At 58.7% G+C, this 26,531-nt stretch overlaps 1 protein-coding gene across 2 annotated transcripts in view; it reads left to right on the top strand.

Annotated features, from left to right (window-relative positions):
- Nucleotides 1–26,531, top strand: part of TP73 (tumor protein p73) — a 31,216-nt gene that overhangs the window by 3,744 nt on the left and 941 nt on the right. For both annotated transcript variants that reach the window (XM_074848399.1, XM_074848398.1), the window contains exons 2-13: nt 1,361–1,456; nt 2,340–2,463; nt 8,480–8,725; nt 20,858–21,044; nt 21,153–21,268; nt 21,703–21,812; nt 22,211–22,353; nt 22,801–22,889; nt 23,198–23,322; nt 23,616–23,770; nt 23,864–23,996; nt 24,853–24,946. In XM_074848399.1, coding sequence (XP_074704500.1) covers nt 1,398–1,456; nt 2,340–2,463; nt 8,480–8,725; nt 20,858–21,044; nt 21,153–21,268; nt 21,703–21,812; nt 22,211–22,353; nt 22,801–22,889; nt 23,198–23,322; nt 23,616–23,770; nt 23,864–23,996; nt 24,853–24,946 — 1,581 coding nt within the window. In that variant the 5' untranslated portion in view covers nt 1,361–1,397. The remainder of the gene's footprint in view (nt 1–1,360; nt 1,457–2,339; nt 2,464–8,479; nt 8,726–20,857; nt 21,045–21,152; nt 21,269–21,702; nt 21,813–22,210; nt 22,354–22,800; nt 22,890–23,197; nt 23,323–23,615; nt 23,771–23,863; nt 23,997–24,852; nt 24,947–26,531) is intronic.

The raw sequence follows: 26,531 nt of genomic DNA, 5'->3' as shown, positions 1-26,531 counted from the left end.
GAACGCTGTGCTTCCTCCCAGTGACGCTTCCCTGCCTGCAAAGCAGAGGCATCGTTCCTGCCTTGTGTTACCTGGGGGCCATAACAGTCTATTCAGTAATGTCTGCAAGCTGCTCAGAGGTGGGAAGGTCATTTTAATGTCTGAACAAGTAAGAACTATAATATCTGCATCGTGGCTTCACCATAAACTTGCACTGTGCATCCGGGTGTCTTACCTGTCTTTAGGCCTTTACTGATTTGTGGGCATTTGCAACTAGAGCTTCCTGAGAAAAATATGTTGACAAATGATGTTCCTGGGATAAAAGCTGCCCTGTGCCTAAAACCAGGCTCAGGGCTGAAGGGCTAGATCCAAATAGACACAGGCAGACTTCTTCTGAAGTTAAGTGGCCCCTGGCCATGGGGGATGCCACAGCTCCGGCCAGGGCCCAGATCCTCTGCGATCCCGCTCTCTTGGCACTCCTTGCTCGGAGCTGGTGGCAGCCGAAGATATTTCAAATACCAGCCTACAGGGTACCCCCGTGGCCTGAACCTGTGACACTGCTGTGATTCAGAGACAGGAATGTCCCTCCCGTACTCCCCAGATCCGCGGAAGAGGATTCCCCCACCCCTCTGCTGGTCCCGGCCCCGAGCAGCCAGGCACCCAGGCTGCTCTCAGGGTAGCAGGGGCCACACTGTGCAGCCTGGGGCTGCAACAAGGGCCTTTGGCTCTGATTCTTGCTGCAAGATTATTTTTTTTTTTTTGCCTCCTAGTTTGAGGTTTCGGTTTGATTCAGAGAGCCGATATTCGAGAGTTTGGTATTGCTGTGTCTAACCGGAGAGTCTAAGCCCTTTGCTGAATGAAGCTGGGCCAAGGTGGTTACTAACAGTTGTGTGGAGCCTCCCCAGGGCTGGGGGAGCTGTTTGTAGCCACGCTGAAGCACACTGTAAACATCTTAAACAGGAGCCTTGAGCTACAGGACCAGTGCTTAGCAGAAATGGGCTGACATCCCAACGCCCTGCCCACAACACCCACATATTTGTAAGAACACTGGCCCGCAGCGCCATCACCAGAAATACCCCCTCTCCGGAAAGCCTGCCGGGTTTTGTCTGTGACCTGCAGTCCTGCTCTGCAGTGAGAGTGCTGCCGGCCGCCTCCGGTCCTGTGCAAACCGTCTCTTCCCAGCTGGGCTCGGGGCCGGTCCCTGCCTGCAGCCCGCCGGGGGGGTGAGGGGCACCATCTCCCCACAACGGGCCCTTTGGGGCTCTGGTCCCTGCGCTGCTGCTGGGAGCGAGGGGGGAAACTCCTGCCCTTCGCCGGCCGCTTTGCTGAGGGGAGGTGGCACTCCAGCAGCACTAACCTCGCTGTTTCTCTTTGCCCCTAGAGCGATCTATCCCCTGCCAGACTCGCCCTCTGTGAAGATGTCCCAGTCATCTCCAGCTGATGAAGGCACAACGTTTGAGCACCTCTGGAGCACGCTGTAAGTGGTGGTTGATATTCGCCTTGAGATGTATTCCAAAGCAGAGGTAGCCCCTTGCCCTGTAATCTGCGTTATCATGTATCACCACCGTGGCCAGGAGGGAGACAAGTTTCTTTTGCATGCTCCCGTTCTCACATATTCCTTTCCCACACTGAGAACTTGGCTCCCAGGCTCCGATCTCTCTGCTCAGACCATTTCATTTGCCAAACCCCTTTGCCCTGGTGATGCTGGGTGGTTCAAAGACCGTGGAGTATGCGTATCCTGAAAGCAGAGCCCCACAGACCTTGTTCCCAGGCGTTGGTACGTGACACCATCTGTCTCGTGTACGGGGCCACGTGGAGATGGCATCAGGGCCAGAGCAAAGGTCCCGTTCAGCTGGGACCCTTGCCGGAGCTGTGGCAGGGGACACTGGGACCAAGCCCGGGAGGATGTGCTTTTACTCGTCAGTCTTCACTCATGAGGTCATGAGGCTTGGTGGTTGCCTAATTAAAACAGATGTTTTCTAAAACTAAACGTCTTCTAGTCACACCAAGACTTTTGCAAGTCTCCTGGCCTTTGAGGCTCACACACAGCAAGGAAGGACTGTGCTTCACTTCATCCTCTTTCATCGTTGGTGTCCTCTCACTTAAAGACATCCTGAGGTGACAGATACACTAGAGCTGCTGGGTGGGTGAAAAACTTCCCATCTCTGCCTGCTTTACCCACCAAGCAACAGTTTGCCTGAGCAAAGCCTGCTCTGCCATGTGAAAATAAAAGCGGAGGATGGAGGGAGAAGCTGGGAAGGGCATTAGGTTTGAGGGAATGACCAGTTGCTGGGTGGTGGTGGTGGTGCAGGCTGCGCCCGAGAGCTGGAAGGCTGACTGTGCCCTCACCTTTCCCACAGGGAGCCAGACAGCACCTACTTCGACCTCCCTCCATCCAACCATACAGGCAGCAACGAGGTCTCCGACCGCACGGAGGTCACGATGGACGTCTTCCAGATGAGAAGCATGAACGACTCGGTCATGGTGAGTGTGTTCAGACTGCACAGATGGGAGCTGCGTCAAACGCAGACTTGTTCCCCAGGTTGGGGGCTCAGGGGTAGGAAGTGGGATGCTGGTTCATAAACCGAACACAGACACTACAGGTGCAGCGCTGGTGTCATTGCTGCGGGGTCTGATAATCGGTGACTGTGCAGCAGGATTGCGGCCGGGTGGGACAGCGGTCAGTAAAATAGTGGCTACTTATTCATAGATAACATGGCTGCATGCAGCAGCAGGGGCTCTGGGCTGTAACGGCGGTGGAGCTCAAGTTCCTCGGCAGAAGAGGAGTATAATTAGCTCTGGTATAAATGTGCTGCATAGTAAAAGCCGTTTGTAAGGTGCTGGCGAGGAAGAGCTGCTGGAGGGACATGTCGCGCTCCCAGCGTCCAGCTCTGCTCCTGCCAAGGCCCCCACGGTCCATGCCCTTCCCTCCAGGAAGCTGGTGCATCTCCGACTAAGGCAAAGGGTTTGTAAAGTGTAGTGGGTGTGCGAGACGTCCTGGTCGCTTGTGCATGTCCAGTGCCCCGAGCAGGGTGGCCTCCCGGGAGCACCCCTGAAGCGGCTCCAGCCGTTGGCAGCATCTCCCTCCAGAAAGCCGCCGTTTCCCTCCTCGTCAGCTTGTATCCCCTCCCCCAGCCCCCTTTTCCCTCGCTTTCCCCGTGATTTCCCTCCCTTCCCCAGCCTTTGTCTGCAGCGGGCAGGAGCCTGGCAGTGGGATCAGGCGGTGCTAATTGGGGGAGCTGCCCCTCGCTGAGCTCGCCCTCGCTTTTCTTCTCGTTCCCGCTGTAACCGCAGCCGAGCCCAGCGGGAGCCGGTGTGGGCCGGGGTGCTGCCAGGGCCGGGCAAGCAATGGCCATGCAGGGCTCAGAGCCCAGCGGCTGCTCACAGGCAGGGCAGAGCCGGCTCCCGGCCCTCACTCGGGATAATGAGCCAGTAGTAAATATTTACACTGGCCCGATCATGCAAGCGGGAGCTGCACTGAGCTCCCAGGGAGCCGCCGCCACCAGCTGCCGGCCAGTGTCACCGAAAAGCGTGTCAGGCTGGCACGTGTGACAATAAATGCACAGATAACGTGATGCCTCCGGCCTGGAAGAACGGCAGGACATGAGAGCTGCAGCGGAGGGGGTCCCTGCTGTGATGAGGGCCACTCGTGGTGCTCAGCGGAGCAGGAGCGGGCGCGCGGGAAGCACCCAGTGCTGGTGCTCAGTGGCTGCGAGAAGAAGCCAAACGCCCTGCGACCTGCCCTCCGGTCAGGCGTGCTGCTCTGCACTGGTGCTGCGTGGCTCCTGAAAACCTCTTTCAGGGTCCCGTGGGAGGAGCTGCTGCCATTAAAGATATGACGACTCCTCAGCCATGCTTAGAGACGACACCTCCAGGGCTGGTGGTTTGTGGGGTGCTTTAGGCTTTACGTACGATGGCGCCGCCAACCTGCTTGTGCGGGGCTCTGCGCCTGCACAGTGGCGCTGGGAGGTGGATGATGCTGGTTCCACCTCTCAAAATACGCCACGCCACGATTTGAACTGCTGATCTGCTTCCGCATGCAGCCTTCCACGGCCAGGTCTGCCTGAAGGAAACACCGTTCCCCCATCTGCCTCGAGTCAGATGGAGATCTGCCTGGTCACTCCGGACATCCCTCTATCCATCTATCCATATCTATCTGTCTAGATATCTGCCACATCTGGATATCTGGATATCTGTCTAGCCACCTGGCCTTATCTACCCCTATCTATCCACCTAAACATCCATCCGCCCGCACCTATCCATAGCTAGAGAGGGATGACTCCGTATCTCTGAGAGCTATCTCAGAGTCACTGCATCATCTGGTCGCTGCAAGCGCAGCCACCTCGTTCTGCTGGTACAGGGAACTGGCCCACTGGGTTTCCAGCCCCGTGTGGCTGCGAGCAGCTCTCTGGAGTGGAATCGAGCGGGGTTTGGTGATGGAGCTGGACCCCCGCTCTCCCTGCAGTGGGAATGGTTGGTATCGCCCAGTCCATCACTGGGCAAGCTGGGGCCTGCCCTGTGCTTTAATGAATAGTCATGAGGGACAGAAGGGGTGGGCCCCGTTTTGTTGTTGGATGCAGCTAGTTGACAGAACTAAGGGAGATGAAAAAAGCAAAAAAGCCAACACACGGCGGCACACGGGTGGCCAGCGCAGCATCCCCGGCACTGCCCGCCCCGGCCCTGCTCCCGCGCTCCCTCGTTCCTCCTGCCTTCCCACCCCGGCCATCCCCGCCGCCGCCCCGACCCCATGACTCCCGTGGCGGGACGCTTCCCAGCGCTCTGTGAATCCCGAGACAACTAAAATGCTGTACATTAGCGACCCGATGCAGCATTACACCACGGTAGGTGCTCCTTGTTATTAACGGGTTTTGCCTCGCTGCTTTTATTTGAAATCGTCCCCCAGCTCTGCCTGCTGAGCCTTCGTGCCCACCACTGCCTGGGACGTGCCAGGGGCTGGTGGTGGTGTCAGGCTTTCCCCGGGAGGAGCTATGGCTGCTCCAGCGCCGGTCCTGAACGATGGGCTGTGTCAGTGGGGGACGCCGCAGCCTCGGCGGCTCAGTGGACGTTCCGCCCTTGCTTCGCCTGACCCAGTGCTTGCAGAGCCTGGGGGATGAGTTAAACCTTTGGTGCAAAGGGGTGCAGGCTCCCTCCCCACTGTGTGCAGGCAGGAAGGGTGTTAGCTGGAGCATCCCTCCGAGGAACAACAGGAGGTGCTGGGCACCCCCATCACCACTCTGTCCCCCACTGGGGACCTCCTCAGCCGAGCTGACGGCACGCGCCCGCGGCCCCATGCAGCCTTTCCTGCCCTGCTTTAAAGACTCCGGGAGGGAGGAGCGGCTGGAGCGGTACCTGCGCTGCAGGCAGTACATTTCCAGCCCTGTCCTCAAGCGCAGCGGTTGCTTTCTTAGTCAAAAGGGGTTTGTGTCCGCTCTCTGGTGTTCAGGAAAGTTAGATACAGGCATAGAGATCGAAAGGTGCGGTGCTGCACTTCCCGACCAGAAATGACTCCTCTTTTTTATCTTGCACATGTTGGTATAAAGCACACATGTACCACCTCAGGTTTGTACTGTAGTGCTGTTACCTGGGAGGTCGTTGCTGCAGTCGTGAATATTTATATATGTGTGTGTATAAACATATCTGTGTGTGTATATATATATTTACAGACACACACACACAAGCTCTGTTGGGTTTGCTGGTACACACACACACACACACAAACACTCAAGCCTTCGATTTGTCTTTCAAGGGAGTGTTTCCAAAATTTAGTCAACTTTTAAAACCAAGTTGGTCGTTTTTCCCCCTGCACCTGACTCTGGGTGTCTCTGCCAGCAGAGCTGCAAAGCCCCGGTGCTCAGGGCGCTGCCTGTTGTGTTGTGCTGGCAGGGGACCCTGGCTCGGGGCAGGGGACACTCTGGGTCTGGGATCTCCTTCGTGTGCGAAGAGGTCGCTGTTTTTCCTGAGGGAAGGCTCTCTCCCATGCAGAGTTCGGGATGCTCTTCTCACTGGATCAGTCCCGATTTACCTGCCCGATGAGCTTCGCGCCGCAGGCTTCAGCTGCTGACAGTCCTGGCTCTAAGCACCACAAACTCACAAAATCAGGCAGGGATGACTTTTGAGGAGGTTTTTTCCGGCCACTTCCAAGGGCTGCCTCACCCCCAGCCCGCCCTGCAGCTCCCGACCAGCAGATACTGCCAGGAGGTGAGAGGCTTCCCCGGTATCTCCATTTTGGCAGGGGATGGGCCGCAGCGGCGGCACACGTGCCGTGCTCTGCTGGGCGGTCGGACACTGCCTGCTTCTCCCGAGTACACACAGATGTGTGCCAGGGCAGCGCTGAAGGTCGCCTTGTTTGCTCGTCGAGTGCAGAGCATTTACTCTCCATTCATTCCTAAAAAAGGCACGTGGCTGGGCCCAAGGCGTGTGTGCAGCCTGTGTCTGTTCCGTTGTCCCGGGAGGAGAAAGCAGCTCAGTCACGGCACTCCTGGATTATTTGGGCTGCGGATCAGCCCTGACGAGCAGCAATCCCTTTCCCCCTTGCCGCTCTCCTCCCGGGCGATGCCTGAGCTTTGCTTTCTGCGGGTGGCTCGTGCTGCGTGCCTTCCTAGCCGGTGTCACCGGCCACCGAGGCTGCCCTGCCCTGCCCTGCAGTCCCTGCCGGCAGCTGCCTGCAGTGGCAGTTTCCCAGATGGATATCAAGGGCTTTCCACGTGCATTTTTAACACCCGTTTTGTTGAATTTTCTCGTAACCTTTTCTCCGGGTCAAGCCTGGCATTGTGGAAGGCGTGAATGAGGGTGGTTTGTCTTCGGCTGGGCTATTTATAGAGTGGCAAGGAGGAATAGAGGGGTTTATGCACATATTTTAGGGGAGAAAATGGCTGTATGTGTAAAAGCAAGCCAGATCTTGTTCAGCATTCCTCCAGTTAGTCACAGGCTCCAACGACCTTGCGAGAGATGCAGACAACAGGAGAACTTTCCTGGAGAAGGATGATTGCCTTTAAACCATTATACATCGTAGACGTTTGGGTGAGGTTGGGATCCCAAGTTAAAACACGTCTCTTGATTCCTAAGCTGTGAGCGTTGCAGCCCTTCGGAGGAGAGGGCGGACGGCTGAGCCTGCTGGGCCGAGGGACGGTACCGGCCGCCCCCCAGCACCCCTCGGTTTCCCAGAGCCGCCCCAGCTGGTGCTGGTGGCTGGAGGGACAGTTCCTGCCAGGCGCGGGGGCAGGCTGGGGAGCACTGGAGCTGGGGGAAGGGGGGAGCGCCGGCGGGCGGCCCCGTTCCTCCTCCAACGCAGGGTGCTGCAGGGAGCCCGCACCACGAGTGGCAACGCCGTGGCACGAGGTCACCAGCGGAGCCCGGGCACCAGCGGCAGCACCCGCCGGCTTGAAAGTGCTGGGAGAGCAACCCCTGAGCAACTGGGGAATTGCAGATTTTGGGGGAAAAAACATCCCATTAGCTTTGAGAAACAGCTATGTTTGTGATATAACTTTTTAAAATATTAGTTTATTTAAATAATAAAATGATAATAATAAATAATAGAAATTTTTTTGGGGGTCTGATTTTCAGATGAAAGGTTAAGGGCACTTTAGCCTGTGGCTTTTGAGAAGGTCGCTTTGCCTAGTCCATGCCTGCAGGTAAAAGTGCTGCCAGCTCTTACTGGAAGTATCTGACTGTAATTGTTCAGAATAGGAATAAGGAATAAAAATTGTCAAAAGTCAGGATTTGGTCCAGCATGTCTGGAATAAGAGCCAGTACGTGCATAAATAGGTGCGTTTTCTCTGTGACCTTACTGCAGGGTGCTGCCTCACAGCTACGCGCTTTGTAGGTTTGAGGTTTTCCCCAAATTAGAGCTGCATCAGCGAAAGCCGCTGAAAGCAAACAGCCCGGCTGGGGAAGGAATTCCACAAACCACCATTCAGAGCCGGCTCTTCTTGGAGAAACCCTTCCAGAAGCGCTGGGCGCGCGTGCCTTTGTGACCAGGCAGCGCGGGCGGGAGATGTCTGCCAAACGGGTGGGCCGTCGAGCGCTGGCGCGGCGGCGGGAGCGGCACCTTCCCGGGCGGGCTGCGTGCCCCATGCCCCCGCCGCTGCCCCCAGCCACTGTGCTCGGGCCGCGGGGAAGGGCCACCGGGCTGCCACTCCCCGGCCTGCAGCGGGACGTCTGCCACACCTGAGCAAACCCTGGAAAATCCCTGCCCGGTGTCCTGCCAGCTTTGCATAGGCAGGTGCGCTGGAAACCCCGGGACCTCAGCACCCCGGGAGGATGGGGGCGGATAGAAGGGGGTGATCTAAGCACCTTGAGTTTATCCCTTGCACAAGCGGTGACCTGCTCGGAAACCCGCGCGACCCAGACCCGCTCTTCTGGCTGGTGTTCCCGCACGCTGGCCCTTTAAGGAGGCTGTAACAGGACACCTGGAGCCCTGAAGAAGTGTGGCTGAGGTTTCCATGTCTCTAAACTGGCTGGTGTTTTCTTTTTTTCCTCCTCCCCTTTTCCCTTCCTCCAGTCCCAGTTCAATTTGCTGAACAACAGCATGGATCAGAGCATCGGCAGCCGAGCAGCCTCCACCAGCCCCTACAGCTCCGAGCACACCTCCAATGTCCCAACGCATTCACCCTACTCGCAGCCCAGCTCGACCTTCGACGCCATGTCCCCAGCTCCCGTCATCCCCTCCAACACCGACTACCCCGGCCCCCACCACTTTGAGGTGACCTTCCAGCAATCCAGCACCGCCAAGTCAGCCACCTGGACAGTAAGTTGCATGTCTTCTTGCCTGCCTTCGCTAGAAAGATGCTTCCTGCCACCAACAGCGGTCCCGGCCGCGCGCCCGCGAACCCCCAAGCGTCTTTGCAGAGGCTGCGTTCGTGCGGGGCGGCTGCAGGACGCGGCCACCACCCGACGGGGACTTTGCCTGCACGGGTGGCCCTGGAAAGCAAATCCTGCAGGAAACGTCAGTGCTTGCTTTTCAGGGATTTCCTCCAAAAGGGGTGTTAAGCACAGCGGTTGGAGTGTAATTTCTCTCACAGCGATTCCCTGCGGGTAATTCGCATTTTGGGTAAATGTCCCCAAAAATCACAAAGCTGGAGAAATGCCCTGGGGAAGTACCTGCCTTGTTCTCATGGTGCTTCCCCACGTGTTTGCCAGCAACCGCTGTCAGAGGGGAGGCAGTGGGCGAGACGGACCTTTGCTCGCATCTACCGGGGCCATTCTCAGCTTTGCTGTAAATTCTTGCCTGTCATTTGCAATCCTTTTTCATCTCGTACCAGAAGAGTAACTTAATCTCTAGAAATCACAGCAAAATAACAGTGTCGGGTTTTTTAATCACAGTGGGGTCACTGCCTGGCATCCTGCTGCCTGTGCCGTGGGCGCAGCAGCCTGGTCCTGGGAAGCAGGTTGTGTCCGCTGCCAGTCGGACCACACGCCTGCAGTCCTCTGCAGGTCTGGGACCCAGGAACCGGGCAGAGTGTACAAGGGCTGCTTTGCTTTTTGGAGCAAAACGTCTTAAATGCACATCCTGGCTCCTGGCTTAGTGTAGCACTGTCCCTGTTTTTTAGAAAAAACAGCGCTTGCGGCCGGTGCCGGTGTTCTGTGGCGGATGCCTCCCTGAGCCGCTCGCCCACACGCTTGGTGCAGGCACTTTTCTCCTCCGGGAAACATTAGCAGGGCAGAAAGGCTGGGACAAGGCAATGGGCACAACGAGGGAGCAACAGGCTTTCCTCTGCGGCTGTGGTTTGATGTTGTCATGAAACGGGCAGAGCAGACCAGGAGCGATATATCAGCCTGAGGTGTGATAACGACTTTTAGTTTGGGAAGCTGATGTGTTTAATTGCCAAGACAGCCCTTCCCGTGGTAGACAGAAGGTGCTTTCGTGCAGGCAGACTCCACGCCGTGGCTGCTCCCGGTGTGCCGTGGCGAGAGGGTGCAGGAGGGGACAGGCTATGGCAGCTGCCGCAGCGCCGGGGCTGTGTCCCCTGCAAACCCAAGGGGAGGGTGGAGCAGGTGAGCCGGCAGCGAGCCGGCAGCGAGCGGGTGTTTGAACGCAGCCGAAGTCACGGCTGCGGCAGCGGAGCAGCTTCCCCGCGTCCGGTCACCGGAGCTTCACTGCTGAGTCGCGCTGACCAGGGGCTTGGGAGCGGCACCGCGATTAAATATGACTTGTCCTCGAAGGAGCGGTTCAGTCTTTGCTCTTTTCCACTGTCTTGCCTTGAAAGATGTTGCTAAAGGATGCGTTTCGTTAGGTTTTGAATAAACTGGAGGTCCTCAGGGTAGGATGTGACTCCAGCCCACTCCTGTCCCTGTCAGGGGATAACTCACGTCAGTTAAAAGCGAAGCTGCGCGGGACCCGCAGAGGGGAAGGAGGCATTCCTGCGCCACGGAAGCACCGAACGGAAACCGAAGCCACCCCGATGCAGGGTGTCTCCCCCAGCTGTCCCGGGGGCCGGGAGGTGTCAGTGCCGGGGACGGCTTTGGGAAGGAGCGGACAGCGGCTGGGTGCTGCAGGATGCCCTCGGGCACGTCTGGAGCGAGCACCTACTAAAGAGCCGCTCTGTGCTCACTTTAATCAGCAGTAGGGAAATACCTCCCCTGGTCCCAGGCGATGCCTGTTGCAGCTGCAGGGAGTAAACTGAAAAACCACTAAGGTCTTTTTGGCCAGTCATCCCCAGAAGAGCAGAGGGAGCAGCAAGAGGCTCCCCAAGGCAGCCCCACGCAGTGAGGGAGCCCGTGACAGCCACTTCCCTCGCTGGAGCCCTCCCTGGGATCCTTCCACAGCTCTGACTAACCCGAGCCCAGGCTGCCTCAACATCACCCCGCGCTGCCGTGGCCTCCTGCGAGCTGTGCCGAGCAGGACAGGATTGCTGTTTTTCTCAAGCCTTTGCGTTAAGGTCTCCTTTGTACGTCGGAGCAGCCAGTGCCCCATGGATTCTGTGAGACCCTTCCTGGCCTCGGGGGAGCAGCTGGACTCGAGAGATGCCTGGTTAACATGCCACGGGCAGCCGTAAGCACCGGTGGGGGATGCCAGGGCTGGGAGCTGAGGCTGCCAAGCGCGGGGCTGCAAGGGGGAGCCTCCTGGCAAGTGGGCCAGAGTGGAGGAGTTAAATGCCTGAACTGGCTTTGGTCCTTGGCACGGCAGCCAGGGAGATGTGCGGACCTCTGAACCGCAGTGCTGGGGTGACACTGTGTCCCCCGAAAGCAGGCTGGCTGCAGGGCTTGCGCCGACCAGCCCACATTGCCCTCCGCTGAGGCCGAGCCTCGCCAAGAACAGAAGTGGGTCAGCAGCAGGCGATGTTTTGTTTGAAACAGTAATTTATGCAGGGCTGCCCATGTGGGTGCAGACTGTCTGCTCGCTGAGGTTGCCACATGAAGAACGGTCCTGCTGCGGTGACAGCCAGATTCGCTCCGGGTCCTCCCAGCTGATCGCTCTCACAGCCACGCAGCGGCACCTTTAGTGCGGGAAGATGGGGCTGCTGCCTTCCTCCCGCTCGCTCTGAGCTCTGCATTGCCACTGCCACACTCGGAAGTCTGTCCTGGTTAAATGGGGGAAGGAATTCTGCAAAAAAACATGTGTTATGTGTTGCTAGTCAGTCAATATACAAATAACGACATACGTACACCGTGTGATTCTCTACGTTAGGTGTGAACACGTACGTAGCAGCGTTAAGCCCAGGAAAGCTGTTAGGAACTGCAGGCCCTTGGGAAGGCTGGTTAAATGTACGGTCAGGAGGGCTGGGGACAGTGACACCTGAGAGCCCGGAGACGGTCCAGCCAAGGGCAGCTGAATTAACCATCCTGGTGTGCTAAAGGACCCATGTGGTTTGATTCAGCACTTTGAAAGAAGCAGCACTGCCTGTTTCACCTGTAGCTAGGGAAGCCTCATGGCTACTGAATACTTTAAGATTAACTGCACCACATAATTTATGCCAGGACTGTTGCAAGCGTTGACCACGAATTCAGCAGAGCCACCTGGCCAGGCAGCGTGGGGAGCAGCGCGGAGCCCTCCGCCCCGGGGAAGGCTCCGACGGAGCGGCAGCTCCAAAGGCCTCCGGCAATCTGGGGTCGGACCGCGGAGAATCCAGCCAAGGAGGAGCTGACAGCTGCCGCACCGGCAATGCCAAACCAAAGAGTTCGATGCGAGTCGGCTTGTCAAACGATTTGGCATAGTTTTTTGATACAATCATAAGCTCTGGTTGATGGAAGTGTGTACTGCAACAGACTCCTGTTTTTGAAAGGTTTTGACTGAATCCCTCTGGCTATTCCTCTGGGAGACTTGGCATTATCCATTCTCCCGTGCTTAGGAAAGGAGGCTCCTAAGGAGCCCAGGGCTCCTGGCCAAAGGCCATTTGGAGGCGAGCTGGCTTGCTCTGCGGGGCCAGCAAGCATCACCCGGGCAGGGGCGCACAGTACCAGCGAGCCCACTGCCCTCGTGTGCACACGCAGGTCTCGTGTCCACACTTCAGACTCGCTGTTGGGAAAACAGAAGAGATTTGGGAGGGAGATCCAAGGAAGATGAAAGATTTGGAACACATGCCTTGTAGGGCGATACCAGAGAAACCGTTCTGCATGAAAGGTCTCCACGGGAAGAGTAGGGGTGGCTTGATCGCAGTCTGCACGGGAGATGGTTTCTGATAGCAGACAGGTCTTTAATCTAATAGAAAAAGGCATAATGAGAGCCAGTGCTTGGAAGCTGAAGCCAGGCAAATTCAGACTAGAAACAAGGTGGAAATTTTTTAACAGTGAGGATAATTAACTATAGGAACAATTTACCAAGGAATGCAGTGGATTCTCCAACTCCTGAAGTATTCAAATGAAGAGTCTGCATATCTCTGGGAAGATAAGCCGTACCTCAAGCAGACACCGTTGGCTCAGTGCAGAAGGAGTAGGCAGGGGACTTAGGCCAGCAGTGTAGGGAATCCAACCAGAGGATCATCATCTGTTCTCTCTAGCCTTAAAATGCTGAATTTCTATATTTAGGAAATGGGTGAATGGAGACGGGGCAAAGACTTGGCATAGGGGTTTGGGGCTCATGTTACCAGAACCAGGTCTGTCCTCGCAGAGGGGTGCTGGGCAGTGGGCAGGTGACGTTGGACATCCCGACTCCCGGGCTGGGCTCTGAGCACCGCACGTTGCCACAAACCCTGAACCGAAGCGGCCACGCCGGCCTGTGCTGCAGGAAGCCCTCCAGGCTGCTGCCGCCTCCCTTTTCATTTTTAATGGCCTTCTTATCAGCAGAGAGCAACGGGCAGATGCTGAAAAGCAAGGTTTTCCCTGCAGGTTCCAAGCCCCCCTCTGGTAGGCTGCTTCGCCGGGGCTGGGAGGAGGACTGGGAGCTGCGGCGCTGCAAGACGGGGCATGCCGGCAGCCTGCCTGTTTGTTGGGAGCTCTCAGGACTCTCGGTTCCCCGGAGCTGCCCGTACACGCTCGAGCTGCCAGCCGATCTCGGCTGTTTTCTCACAGGCAGCCCCTCGCCACGCCGGCCAGCTGGTAACTGATAGATAATTAGTATTTTTCTCAAGTCGGCTTTGCGGCGGATCGGTGCTGCCTCCCCTCTAAAACGCTGTCACGTGTGCCAGAGCCAGTGAAGTGTTAATAGGGTCTTTGGCCCCCCGTGGCCTGGCTGCAAAAGTACATGGGGGCTCGAGCCCCGGTGTGGGGCAGCTGTCTGGGCTCACACGGAGCCCCTGGAGCTGGGGGCAGACGGACAAACCTCCGAGCTAAGCAGGCGGGGGGGTCCCCTAACCTGGGCACAGGCACAGGGGGGTCTGCGCCACGGCTGGGGTCTTGCCTGCTGCTTCAGGGAGCAAACGGCCTGCGATGGAGAGGCTGGGGAGGTTCAAAGCCCAGGTGAGATGCTCCCGCTGCGATGGACGGCTGTCCAGCAGCCACCCACAGCAAACTGGTCTGTGTCCCAGCGCTCAGCCAGCGGGACACTGCCACGCAGAACTGGTGCCAGTTGCTGCGTAGATCTTGCAGCTGGAGCGTGGGCACTGGGGGAGGTGAAATGGTTTGTCTGATGCTAACTGAATGAGGAGGATGGAAATAATTGGTGGGGCAGGAGGTAGGTTCTCCCTCGCTGGTCGCTGTCTGAAGCTTGTTGGGGTGGAGGCAGTTGTAAAGAGGAGGGAAAAACCTTCAGGAGCATCTACAGGAAATGAGCCCCCTCTTCAAACCCTCTGTGGCACTTTACCATATTTCAGGGAGGTACCTGTCCAACAGCAGCAGCCCGGAGATGAGCAGGGGGCACACATGGCTCAGTACACTCTACCTCTGAGCCACAAACATCTTTGTTTTTATCTGAGTAGCTGGGCAGAAGAGCGTGGATATTTTGGCGTGCCAGAAGTAGGAGAGCAACCTCAGCATCAGCCTGCTCCCAAGCCCGTTGCAGCCAGCCCACTGGAGGCTTTCCACAGCCTTCCACCAGCAGGGCGTGGACAAGGCTCCAGCAGCTCCAGACACAATGGAATTAAGAAAAAAGGCAAAGGAATTCGGTGTGCGATGTTCCAACACGATCCCGCTATCAGCTCCACTATCTCGACCGCGTATGGTATGCACGGGTCAAGGGAACGACTTTACTGGCAACGGCTGCTGCGGCGGGAAGGCACCGCTCTGCTGCGGGTTCTGCTGCGGAGCTGGGAGCGGACGCTCCGCGGAAAGGAGGTTGCTCGGGTCAGCTCCTCTGTGTTTGGGTCTGAACTGTGCAGTGGAGGTGGGGACCGAGGGACCTGCCGAGGGGATAAACAGGCTGCAGGAGGAAACGCATCTCCCTGCTCTGGCCCAGCAGAGCCCCGGGGGGAGCTGGGGGCAGAGGGTGTTCCCACGTGGGGCTGCGGCCCACGCCATGAGGAGCAGGGCTGAAAGCCTTCCCGGGAGCTCTTGCGCCTAAAGGAGGGGGAGAAGGGTGTGGAGGGTGCCGGTGGTGAACCACGTTCTCTGCCTGTGCCCGCTGCAGGCAGCAGCTGTAAGGAAGCAGCAGCAGGTCCCTCCTGCTCAGCACAGCCTGCCAGCGATGCTGTGGCAGCGGCCTTCCCCCCCGTGGGTCTTGCTGCTTCCATCTTTGTGCTTCGTTTCCAGCAGATTCCCAAGCCCGACTCTCAGCCTCTTCTTCCCTTCCCTCCCTGCTTGCTCCTCCTATCCATGATAACGCAGCATGAAATAATGGCCTTGCTGGATTTTTGGCTTCCTGTCGGGATGAGAGGGAACTCCAGCGCCAGCTTGGTCAGAGGACCAAGACATCCAGACACTCAGGAGGACTCAGACTTACTAGAATAGATTAAACCAAGCCGTGAGTGTGCCAGAGCTGGCTGGCTGAGCGGTGACTAAGAGCAGCGGCGATCCTGGTTGGCAGTTATTTTAAGGATGTGCACACCAGGGAAGGAAGGGAGAGGACTCCTTTGGGGGTGAACCAAGGGATTTTAATTAGCAGTAATGGCACGATAATAAAGGTAGAAGAATGCAGGCCGGAGTGCACGCAGCCTCTCTGCGCCCTGTCTGCTGTGGGGGCAGCCCCGGGACATCGCTGGTGGTCCAGCACTCATGGGAGCAGGGCTGGGGGGGACCTGGAGGTGACAGGAGTCCCCTGCAGCTACCGAGGGCTCAGCGCAGGGGGGCTCTGCCAGGCCCCTCGAGAACCCCCCGTCCGGGGCATCACCCATCTCCTGGCCATCACCCCGCTGCGTCACTGCCGTGGTGCAGGAGATGGGGAGGTGGGTTTTGGGGACCCCTTCCAGCCGTCCCCGGGGCAGCGTTGCTGCTGCCCAGCCCTCCCACCTGCCTCAGGTGCCGCTGGGTGCTCTGCGCTCGGGCAGCAGTGATGATCTGGACATATTTGAACCCAGCTCACGGTAAACGAGCAACAAAGTAGCTTTGGGAGGAATTTCCAGCTCAGTGAGAAGTTATACGGGCCAGTGATTAGAAAATGGTTATTAAAAAAATTAGAAAGAAAATATTAGCTCTGTAGTCGGCATGTCTTCCAGGATCTGTCGTAACAGATTCGTCCGAGCCGGTTAACGGTATTTGCGGTTTACAAGATGCTACATGCCTGAGTAAGATGACAGACACATTATTATCACCTCTCCGCTGCGATCTGTCCGAACCTGTCCCAGGATGCAGCTCCGCAGCTGCTTGCTGGGGAGCGCAAGGAAATTAGCAGCCGGAGGCAGCACTTTTCTTCTCTCTCTCTTGCCAGGCTAGTGGCTTTATTGGGATCCATTGACTGCAGTCCTGGACACGTCTTGAGTAGAGCTAATGAGGAGAGTGGAATGTAGAAGAGGAGGAGGCTGGTAGGGAGGAGCGGGGAGGATTTGTGGAAAAAGTAATTGTTGAGCAAATCATTTCCTTCAAGAGAGAAAGGAGGACTTGGCTGCAGCCCTCCTGAAGCAGGCAAGTCTAGACGCTTCGGTGTCAACAGTTGAAGATAAATAAGATTTTATCAGCTCCGAATCTGTTGGGACACATCCTCCTAGCGGTTCTGCTGCCCGGGGAGGGCTGGGGGAGATGGACGTCGCCGGTAGCTCTTTCCATGCAGAAGAGTCAGGTTATTTTTCGTGCGAGGCTGTCAGCATCCATGGGGAACAACACCCCTCCCCGCTCCCCTCGCGGGAGAGTAGCCGTGGGTCCGAGCAGCGTGGTGGCCTCTGCCAGAGCGGGTCCTGGCCGTTTGCTCCGGGCGGGTAGCGGGGGATGCTGAGACTTAATTTGGGTGCTGCAGCCGTCCTGGTCGCCGGGAAGGGTTGTGGGGCATTGGTCATCTGGATCTTGGGATGTGCAGAACACTTCCCTGGCTGCAGCAGCAGCAGGACCAAGATAACCCTGGCAAGCCCCCGCCAGGGCCGGCTGTACCGCAGGGCTGTCGCTCCGCTGCGCTTGTACTCAGTGTGGGAGCAGCGTGGGCTCCGTCTTGCCCAAGACGTAGCTGCGTTTCCACGCAGTGGTGAAAGAAACCCCATCTAGAGACACTTTGGGGTACCAAGTCCCTAGAGAAACAGAGGTGAATGCTGATATTCTGCTAGTGTTTAAATAATTTGGCTTTTCCAGTTATTCCTGGTGCTCTGGGCTTGCCCTGCAGGGCAGATCACAGGAGCGGGGAGGTGGCATTTACTTCCAGCCCGGCAGATGAGGGCTGACACTGAAAGCTCCGTGGCTGCGGAAAAAACCCAGAGGAACATGTGCTGTGCGAGGTTACGTAAGCTCCAGGTAGATCACTCCATGCTAGTGCTGCTGCTTACACCGTACCAGCACCCACAAGCCACGCTGACACGTGAACCTGGTGTGCTCTGGAAATGTGCAATAACAGACACTCTCTGACTTTTCCTGTGAATGGAGATGGCCGCGGTAGTAATGTAATGGGTAGGCAGGCACCAGGCCCAAAGGGTAGAGCGGGAACTGAAGAGAAAGGCAGGAGGTGTCCAGGGGCAGAACGTGCCCAAGATCTTCTGTGGGTGTGAAAGAGATCTCGGGGCTGAGGTCTGGATGGGCTGATGCTGCAGGAAGCGTTCCGGCATCCTGGGATGCTGTTCCCACGCCCAGGAGCAGCAGCGGGTTGGTGGCAGTGTGAGCTGTGACTGTGGCCCAGCTGCCGTGTGTCCCCAAGAGGGACCTTGTCCCAAGGTCAGCTTGTCCAAACGCTGCGGAACAGGAAGGATACGAGTGACCAGCCCGAGGTTCCCCCCTAGTACAGGTGGCAGAAACGTGGCCAGGGCAAAAGAAGAGTGCCAAGCAGCCACACTAGTCTGCGTGATTAAACACTGGCGTTCTGATCTCCCGGGTTCCCCTCTGCAACCGCCTTGTCTTGCGCTCGAGGAAAGCGCGGTGCCTCCGTGCTCCCTGCAAGCCGGGCATGCGCGCTGCAGCTGCGGCTGGTAAAGTACCACTGAATCAGATGATGCAGCACGGAGGGGCATGTGGGGCAGATTATCAGTGAGTACAGATAACAGTGTAGGAGCAGAGGCACCTACTCTGCCAGCCATCCCAGCAAGACGTGCGTTCTGCTGTCCCCTACGGAGAGCGTACACTGCTGAGGGCTCTTCCCAGCTGAAAACCCGGCTGGGGATGTAGAACCTCCTGGGATCCTACAAACATCACACTCGTGGTGGCCGTGAACAGGCCGGGTCTGCGAGACCCGGAGCAGCGGCTGGAGGTGCGGCTGTGGGACGGCTGCACGCTGCCAGGAGTGCGGCCACGCAGGGCACAGCCCCGACTTTTCTTGCCCAGAGTTATCAGCACGGAGTTCCTTAAAAGAATAGTTTGTTATTGTGGAAGGATCTTTGAAGGCAATCCTGGAGCTGTTAAGACATGATAAGGTTATCAGTGGAGGCATGCCTGTGTGGAGCGGCAGCCTTTCTCCCTGCGGGGCAATCGCTCTGCTATTTAACAGAGATTTATCCATGTCATAACATGGTATAATGAGAGAATTTGTTACCAAAGAACTTGCCATAATGCACCTCTACTCTTCCAGAGCAGTTATATTTCCCAGGCATGTTGAGGACTGCCCGGGAATGTCTACATGAAAGGATCCTTTGACAGGAGTTGTCAGTATTTTAACACCTGGCAAGGAAGAGCCCCCCTCCAAATAACCCTTGTTTTGCCATGTTGTCTCCTCAAAACGAGGGTGTTAAACCCCCGTCGCGCTGTGGGCGAGCAGGTTACGTGGCCGTGGCCGCGCAAGAGCTTCCTCTTCCAGCCAGGCAGAGGGGAGGAACGGCCTTGGGAGGGGAGCCCGCGCTTCCAGCTGCAGCACAGCCCTTGCTGGAGAGGCAGGACTGCACCCAGGAAGCCGAGGTGCCATCAGCGTCACCAGTATCGGTGTGAAACGGGGGGATTTCAGTGCCAGGTGGTGTTTCTGAGCGTCCTCTCTCCACATGTCTCCAGGGCTGAGGGTTAGTGAATTCTTCTGACGGATTCGGCTGCACGTGTCCCCTCCCGATCGCGTGACCGTGGCATCTTCCTGCTCCCCGTAGCACAGAGCAGGCCCCGACCCGGGACATGTCCCCCACCCAGCTGGGAGCTGGGACCCGCTGCCGGACGACCATTGGTCCAGTGCATCCTCGCGATGCAAGAGCTGCTGCACTTCGCCTCAGTGGACGCCTCTCCCCTTTAGGCCTCCCCTGAACTTCCCCAAGAATCCCCCCCCAGGATGTGTCTCTGGTTTGCCTTCCGAGCAGTCCCCCCTCAGCAGGCGGGGGGTTGCTCAGACCGCCGGCGCATGGGCAGGGGGCTGGGGAAGCACAGATCCCTTCTGCAAACCCACCGGGTGCGCCAGGCTGGGCTCACGGCCATGGGAAATGAGGGCTGAGCCCCCTGTGTCCCCCCCGATGCCCTGGCACCCCAGGGCAGCAGCCAGCTTGCCCGCTGCAGCAGCCCTGGCTAAGAACCCCCCCAGCTGTGGGAGAGCCGAGCACAGCAGCCTCGCTGGCCTCCGCACACCTGTATGGGGATGGCTCAGGACACGCTTTAACATCCTCACAAATACTCTGCACGGTGGTATTCTTTTTGGCATTGGGCGCGATGTTGTGGGGATGAGATAAAATCCTTTGAGCAGGAACATGCCCTGCCATGCAGGGACTGGCTTCTCGCTGTGCGCCAGGGGTGGGCTCTTGTATAGCAAACACATTCTTTGTGAGATGGAAAACAGCGTGGCACTGGCGAGGTGGAAGGGAATTGCACATCCCCGCACCTGGGAGCCGGGGCCAGCGTTTGCTGGAAGGAGGAGGACAGGCTCTGCCCTCCCCAGCTCTTCTGGAGGCGGCGTGCAGCCTCCTGCGGCTCCGGGACCGGGGGGCTCTGCGGGCGGGCACGCTGCTTTCCTCACGCTGTCATCCCCTTCCCCTTTTCAGTGGCCACCGGGAGCCTCCCCCGTGCCGAGCAGGCCCACGGTCCTCGCGAGAGGATTTTGTGGTGGGCTCCTCAGTGAGCAAACTGCCGTGCCCTCACCCCGCACAGTTCAGGGGGCACCAACCCTTTGCTATTCCCAAGCAACTCCGGGCGCTGCCTGCGGAGCATCCTCCAGCCCGGGGCAGCGGCCCCGGCCACGTCCCCTCTGTCCCCCACCACTGTCACTGTGAGCCGCTGCAAAGCTTCGAGTGGTGCTCAGCTCACACGTGCTAGTCAGAATTAACCCCTGAGGTCTTGCATAATTAACTGTGATTCTGTTAATGACGTGAAGCACAATTTCCTTCAGCTGTGGTGTGTCGGCGCCCTCGGTGCTCCCAGCCCTCGGCTCAGCCAGGAGCTGTGCGTGGTGACATTTCCAAAACAGGCTGAGTGATGCCTGAACGAGGGTTTACACCGATTTTCAGCAAGATTTCCTCTAAGTGGTGGTGTGACGGGGGCTCCCGCTTGGCCACAGCACTTGGGGAAGCTGGGAACCCCTTCCTGCAGCGCCCGGCCCCGAACCCAGGAGGTGGCTGTATCTGCTTTATGTGGAAGGCAAATACGATGTAACGTGGGCGAATTTGGTCATATTTAAATATTTTCAGGGGAAAAACAAATATTGAGCCTAGAGAATAAACAGTGACTGCCCAGACAGGCTGAATTGCCGTTGGTCGCTGTCCCCCGCATCGCCCTGGGGAGGTGCCCCAGCGGTTTGCAACTGCAATCGGTGACGGAGCGGCCCCAGGGCCCGGGTGCCACCGGGGCGATTCCCTCGCCGGTTCCCAGAGCGGTCTGGCGCTGGCACAGCCCCTCCAGCACGGCTGCGATCCGATCGGTGGTAATTGCTTTTATAACAAGTCATTATTTTAATTTGCTGCTTTACTGCCGCGTTCGTGTTTCGGTCGCAGCGGGTGGGCGGAGGAGAGGAGCCAGGGAGCAGAAACACCCGTTGGGGCGCGGGCGGGAGCGGCGGGGAAGGGGCCCAGCGACCTTCACCTCACGGGCGTCTCTTCTTTTCCAGTACTCCCCCCTGCTGAAGAAACTCTACTGCCAGATTGCAAAGACATGTCCCATCCAGATCAAGGTGTCCACCCCGCCGCCCCCCGGCACCGTCATCCGGGCCATGCCTGTCTACAAGAAGGCCGAGCATGTCACCGAGGTGGTGAAACGCTGCCCCAACCACGAGCTCGGCCGCGACTTCAACGATGGTGAGCGCTGCCGTCCCTGCCGTGCTGGGGTCCCCCCCGTCGCGTCCCCAGGACGAGTGTCGCAGGCAGCCGCGTGCCCTGACGCGGGCGGGGGGTTTTGCCTTGCAGGCCAGTCAGCCCCCGCCAGCCACCTCATCCGGGTGGAAGGCAACAACCTCTCCCAGTACGTGGACGACCCCGTGACGGGACGGCAGAGCGTGATGGTGCCCTACGAGCCCCCACAGGTACTCGGCTGCTCCTGGGGTGGGGGCAGGACCACCCCCACCTCCAGCCGGGGCTGCTGGGGCCAAGGGGGAACCCGCAAGAGGCAAAGGGTGGGGGTGTCCTGCTTGCCGGGGCATGTCCAAGACCACCCCCTGCTTGCTCCCAGCACACGGCAGCTCCCACCCTAGAGCATCCCGTTCCTGGGAAGCAGGGGGCAAAGGGAGATCCCCTCCCGTCCTGCCCTGGGGGGCCCCAGAGCCCCCACAGTCCTCGTACCATCCCCTTTTCCCAGCTGGGACCATCCCCACACCCCCCTGCCCTGCTGCTCCCCTGCTCGCTCTGCCAAGGGGCCAGCCCCACTCTGGGGGGGGGCCAGCCTGCCTCCCCCCCTTCTCCACTCCTCCGGCCGCCTCCATCACCCCCCGCTCAGCGCCTGCTCTCCCCTCCTGGGCAGGTGGGGACCGAGTTCACCACCATCCTGTACAACTTCATGTGCAACAGCAGCTGCGTGGGAGGAATGAACAGGAGGCCCATCCTCATCATCATCACCCTGGAGACAAGAGAGTGAGTGGCTGTTGGGGCCGGGATGGGTGTCCCCGCCCTGCTGCGGGAGGGCTGGGGCCCCTCGGGAAGGAATGTCCCTGCAGGGAGCACCCCCAGGGGCAGCCCCAGCTGGTGGCAGGGGAAAAGCTCCTCTCTGCCAGCTGGGAAAAGGGCTGGTACAGGAGGACCAGTGTCAGCTTCTGCCCCCGCAGCTGGAGCCTTCCTCTGCCCTGGGAGCTCCTCTTCCCCTGGGAAGCTGCTGCTGGGGGGGTCCCCACACTCAGGCCCTCGGGGACTCGTTGTTTCCTGCGCGATCCCTGCACAGGGTGGCAGGGGAAGGGACTTTGGCTGCCCTGGTCCCTGCGCCGGCTGGAGCCGTGATGCGCTTCCCGAGGTCACCGATTGCCCTCTCCCACCAGCGGCCAAGTCCTGGGCAGGAGATCGTTCGAGGGACGGATCTGTGCCTGTCCCGGCAGGGACCGGAAGGCCGACGAGGACCATTACCGAGAGCAACAGGCCCTGAATGAGAGCGCAGCTAAAAACGGCAACGCCAACAAACGCAGTGAGTGCCCTCGGTGGGAGGGGCAGGGCTCAGGGCTCTGCTCTGCTCCGCCGCAGCCCCCGGCCACCCCCGGCTGCTCTAAGCCCTGCGGATGCTTCTGCCCCAGCCCCGGCCCCACCGCACACACTGTCCCCGCGCTCTGGAAATCCCGGCTCAAATCCCCAGCCAGGCACGATGCTCTGACCTTCCTCGACTAAATCTAAAGTCTCACAAATAGAACCCACTCCCTCTTCCTGCCAGAGCGCAGAGCTGTTTGTGCAGGGCTTTCGCATCCACAGACCGTTTTTGTTCATTTTTATTACTAATAAAGGGGCCAGGACCCGAGTGAGCAGCTTCCATCCTGCGTGGCTTGAGCTTAAATCCTGCAGGGAGCCAAGGAGCTGCCAGCTGGGCCCTGCCCTTCCCAGGGACAGCACCCTGATCCTCCTCCTCCTCTCTCCTGTTCAGCCTTCAAGCAGAGCCCCCAGGGCATCCCAGCGCTGGGGAGCAGCGTGAAGAAACGGAGGCACGGGGAGGAGGAGATGTATTACGTGCCTGTAAGTGTCGGTGAGCTGCGCCGGGTGAGAGCTCTGCTCGGGACGGTGTTGTCCCCTCAGGGAGGGGACACTGGGCAGGATGGGGTTGCACCGTGTCCCACGGGGTGGCAGGCACAGGGGCTGAGCGGAGACCTAGAGAACCGGAGCAAAAACATCTGTGAACATGCGTGTCCAAGGGAGCCCCGGACCCCTGAGCAGTCACTGTGACATTGCACCTTGTGCGGCTGCGGGGGAAAAAGGGGCCGCGAGGAAGGTGGCCAAGTGGGAGGGGAACAAAGCGAAGCCCTGGGCTTGTTCCCTCCCTCCAGGTGCGAGGCCGGGAGAACTTCGAGATCCTGATGAAGATAAAGGAGAGCCTGGAGCTGGTGGAGCTGGTCCCGCAGCAGCTGGTCGACTCGTACCGGCAGCAGCAGCAGCAGCTCCTGCAGCGGCAGTGAGTACCGCAGCCCCGTGGGACCCTCCGGCAGCCCCAAGCGCCCCTGGGACCCTCCGGCAGCCCTGCTCCGGGCCCCCAGTGCGTCTGCCTGACGCCTGGCTCTTCGCCGGGGCTGGCAACTGCCAGAGAGCCGCTGCTGATGCAAAGCAGCTTTTCTGCGCCATGGGCCGCGCCGGTGCACCTGCCCGAAGCCTCAGCGGGAAGCTCTGAGGGGCCGGAGGGGAGCTCTGGGCTGGGGGGCACCATCCCCCCCGCTGCAGCCTGACCGCCCGCTCGGTTTCCCTGCGCAGGACTCAGCTGCAGCCGCCTTCCTCCTACGGTCCTGTCCTCTCACCCATGAACAAAGTTCACGGCGGAGGAATCAACAAGCTGCCTTCCGTCACCCAGCTGGTGGGGCAGCCAGCGCCGCACAGCGCCAGCTCCGCGCCCGGCCTGGGGCCCGTGGGTAAGGCGGTGGCTCCCCGGGGTGGGGGCGGGTGGTCCTCGCGCTCGGGGCGGTGTCTAACGGCTCTTTGTTGCCTTGACGCGGCGGCTCTAGGACCAGGGATGCTCAACAGTCACCCCATGCAACCCAACGGAGAAATGAACGGGGGCCACTCGTCCCAGACCATGGTCTCCGGGTCACACTGCACCCCCCCTCCGCCCTACAACCCCGACCCCAGCCTCGTCAGGTAGGGAAGGCGCCCGACGCCACCTCTGTCTCGTCCTCCGACATTTCTCGCTGTTGTCCCTCGCTCTAACCTTCGATCTGTCTAGCAACTGGTCAACTGGCCACTGGTCCCAACTGAGAAATCGCTGCTCCCGCAGTCACACAGACCGTTCTCACCTCAGCAACCACAGCCCAGCTGCCCACCACTCAGAAACTATTGCCCTCACACAGCTCTCCCCGGGTGACCATCCCCGCTGAACTCAAAATTAACGACCCCCAAAGGAGAGTCTTCTCCCACACACCAAACCAGCACGTAGCTTTGAGAACTTCCCCCTTCCCCGTCCTTACCAGCAACATCTGGAAGCGGCTCCGCGTGGCTGATTGCCACCAGGGACGTGTTACCAGTCCTGCAGCCACTTTTTAACATTTCAGTCTTTACAAAGACCACAAACATTTCGATGTCAAAATACCCCTGGCCCCACCCCTCGGCGCGTGGCAGAGCCCGGCCTCAGCGCCCCGGCACGCCCCGACCTCCCTCACGCTATTCCAAGTTCCTCAGCTGAAACCTCTGATGATCAGGAGAAAAAAATATGTAGTTTTAGGAATGAAGGTGACCCCCCGCTTCACTCTATTAGTGGCAACAGAGGTCACGCTTGGGCCGGCAACAGCCGCAGAGAAAAATCCCATCGGAGCCCCCCGAGCTGCTCCCGCAGCCCCCCGGTGCCGAGGCCGGGGGCAGCCGAGCTCAGCGCAGCCCCCGCAGCCCCCCGCCTTCCCAGGGCCCCCCGACGCGGTTTGCAGCTACAGCGACGGTTGCGAGCGCAGCTGGGATTCGTCAGAAGTTAATGCCACTGTATTGTCCAAATTTTTTTCTGCAGTTTTTTAACAGGATTGGGGTGTCCAAACTGCATCGACTATTTCACCTCACAAGGGTTACAGAATATTTACCACCTGCAGAACCTATCCATAGAGGTAAATGCTTTGGGAAGATCTTTCTTACCACGTTTCTATCAGCTGTTGATCTGGAATGCAGGACAAAACCGTTTTAAAGGAAAGGGAAAACTCTGCACCAGCCCATCACGCAGAACATCCGCTCCCCCGGATTTCTGCCTTCCATTTATCCACCCATTCTGGTCCTCTGGATTCAGCAATAGCTCAGGCATCGGTAGCAACCACGATAGTTTCAATTGGTCGTTCCAGACTCAGAAATAAAAGAGCAAAAAGATCCCCAGACCAGATTTTCCACCTAACGCAGAAAAACCAGCTGAGATGCTCAGCAAAATAACCCAAAGCCCGTCGAGCCAGCGGGAACCCCCCCACTGCAGCTCAGCCAGTTTTAAATCCGATCTTACCCCTTCCCTGGTTAATCTTTAAGACAAAAGAGGCTGAAATAAGCTCGGGACATTTGTATTAAGGGAACCCTGGAATCAAATAGTGCAGGGCAGGCAAGAGCTGGCGCCACAAACGCTGGAGGAGCTGCTGGATGGAGCATCAGCTGCTGCCGCAGCCTCCTGGTGCTGAGCGATGGCAGCACTGAAGCAGGAGCTTCCCCAGCCCAACGAAAAGCAGGGAAAAAGAAAATAATAATCTCAAACCCTTCGAGGCCCAGCAAGCCCTGTAAACCCCAGAGTTGGTGTTTTGGCTGAGGCAAAGCTCCTGCCCCAATCCCATTTTGCCCCCAGGCAGTTTGTAGTCGCCGCTGTCCACCTGGCAGCCACAATAAAACGCGCGACCGCGCTTGGGCGATGCAGCTGTTGGAGACACGATGATTTTTCAGTGGTAGCTGGGGCCAGTTGCGTAACCGTAGCCTGGTTTTGGACCGTTTTCTGAACTAACTCCGTGACCGTCTGTAAGCTGTCAAAGGAAACGTTTGGTACGGCCAAAACCCGTGTCAGATCGCTGAGCTGTGTGTCCCGGTCGGCGTTTGTGATTACTAATCGCTGCGTACCCGCTGTCTTCTCTAGTTAACACCCCCCTGATCTCTGTGTCTGGCATTAACGTGGATCTCTGGCAGCTCTCTGCTACGACGCTGCTCGTTCTGGTGCAGCCCCCCCCAGTCCTGAGGTTATTGACCTCACTTCACTTTACAGCTGCGGCAGCGTAACAGCCCCTTCCCGCCCGCGGCGGTGCCTTCCCGCGCGACGCTGGCCCCGGGCCGGCTCCTACCTCCTGGTCTGGGACAGGAGGAGAAGCCGGCCCGGCTGAGGGCTCTGCGCCAGCTGAGTGCACACGAGGACACTTCACGCGCTGCTCTGCAACCTGCAGCCAAAGGGGAAAGGTCCCCTCGCTCCCCTTTGCGCATCAGTTTGATGTGAACCCACCCCCTTAAAAAAAGAGGGGGGGGAAAAAAAAGTCTAACTGGTTTAACTGATCAACGGGCCGTTGGTTACCAACGAGAAATGGCCGGTGGGGGCTCCGCCCGCGGGCTCAGTGCTGGGGCCCAGGGGAGGCCCAGCCCCGCCCACGCTGGTGCTCGGGCATCGCGCCCACGCGCCCCCCAAACCATGAGCTTAGGGGCGCGGCGGTGGCGTCTCTGCCGGCAGCGCCTCAGCGGTGT

This window comes from Strix aluco, chromosome 22 (genome assembly GCF_031877795.1).
Source record: "Strix aluco isolate bStrAlu1 chromosome 22, bStrAlu1.hap1, whole genome shotgun sequence".
In the NCBI taxonomy this organism is placed as follows: Eukaryota; Metazoa; Chordata; class Aves; order Strigiformes; family Strigidae; genus Strix; species Strix aluco.
This window is presented reverse-complemented; position numbering and strand designations above follow the sequence as displayed.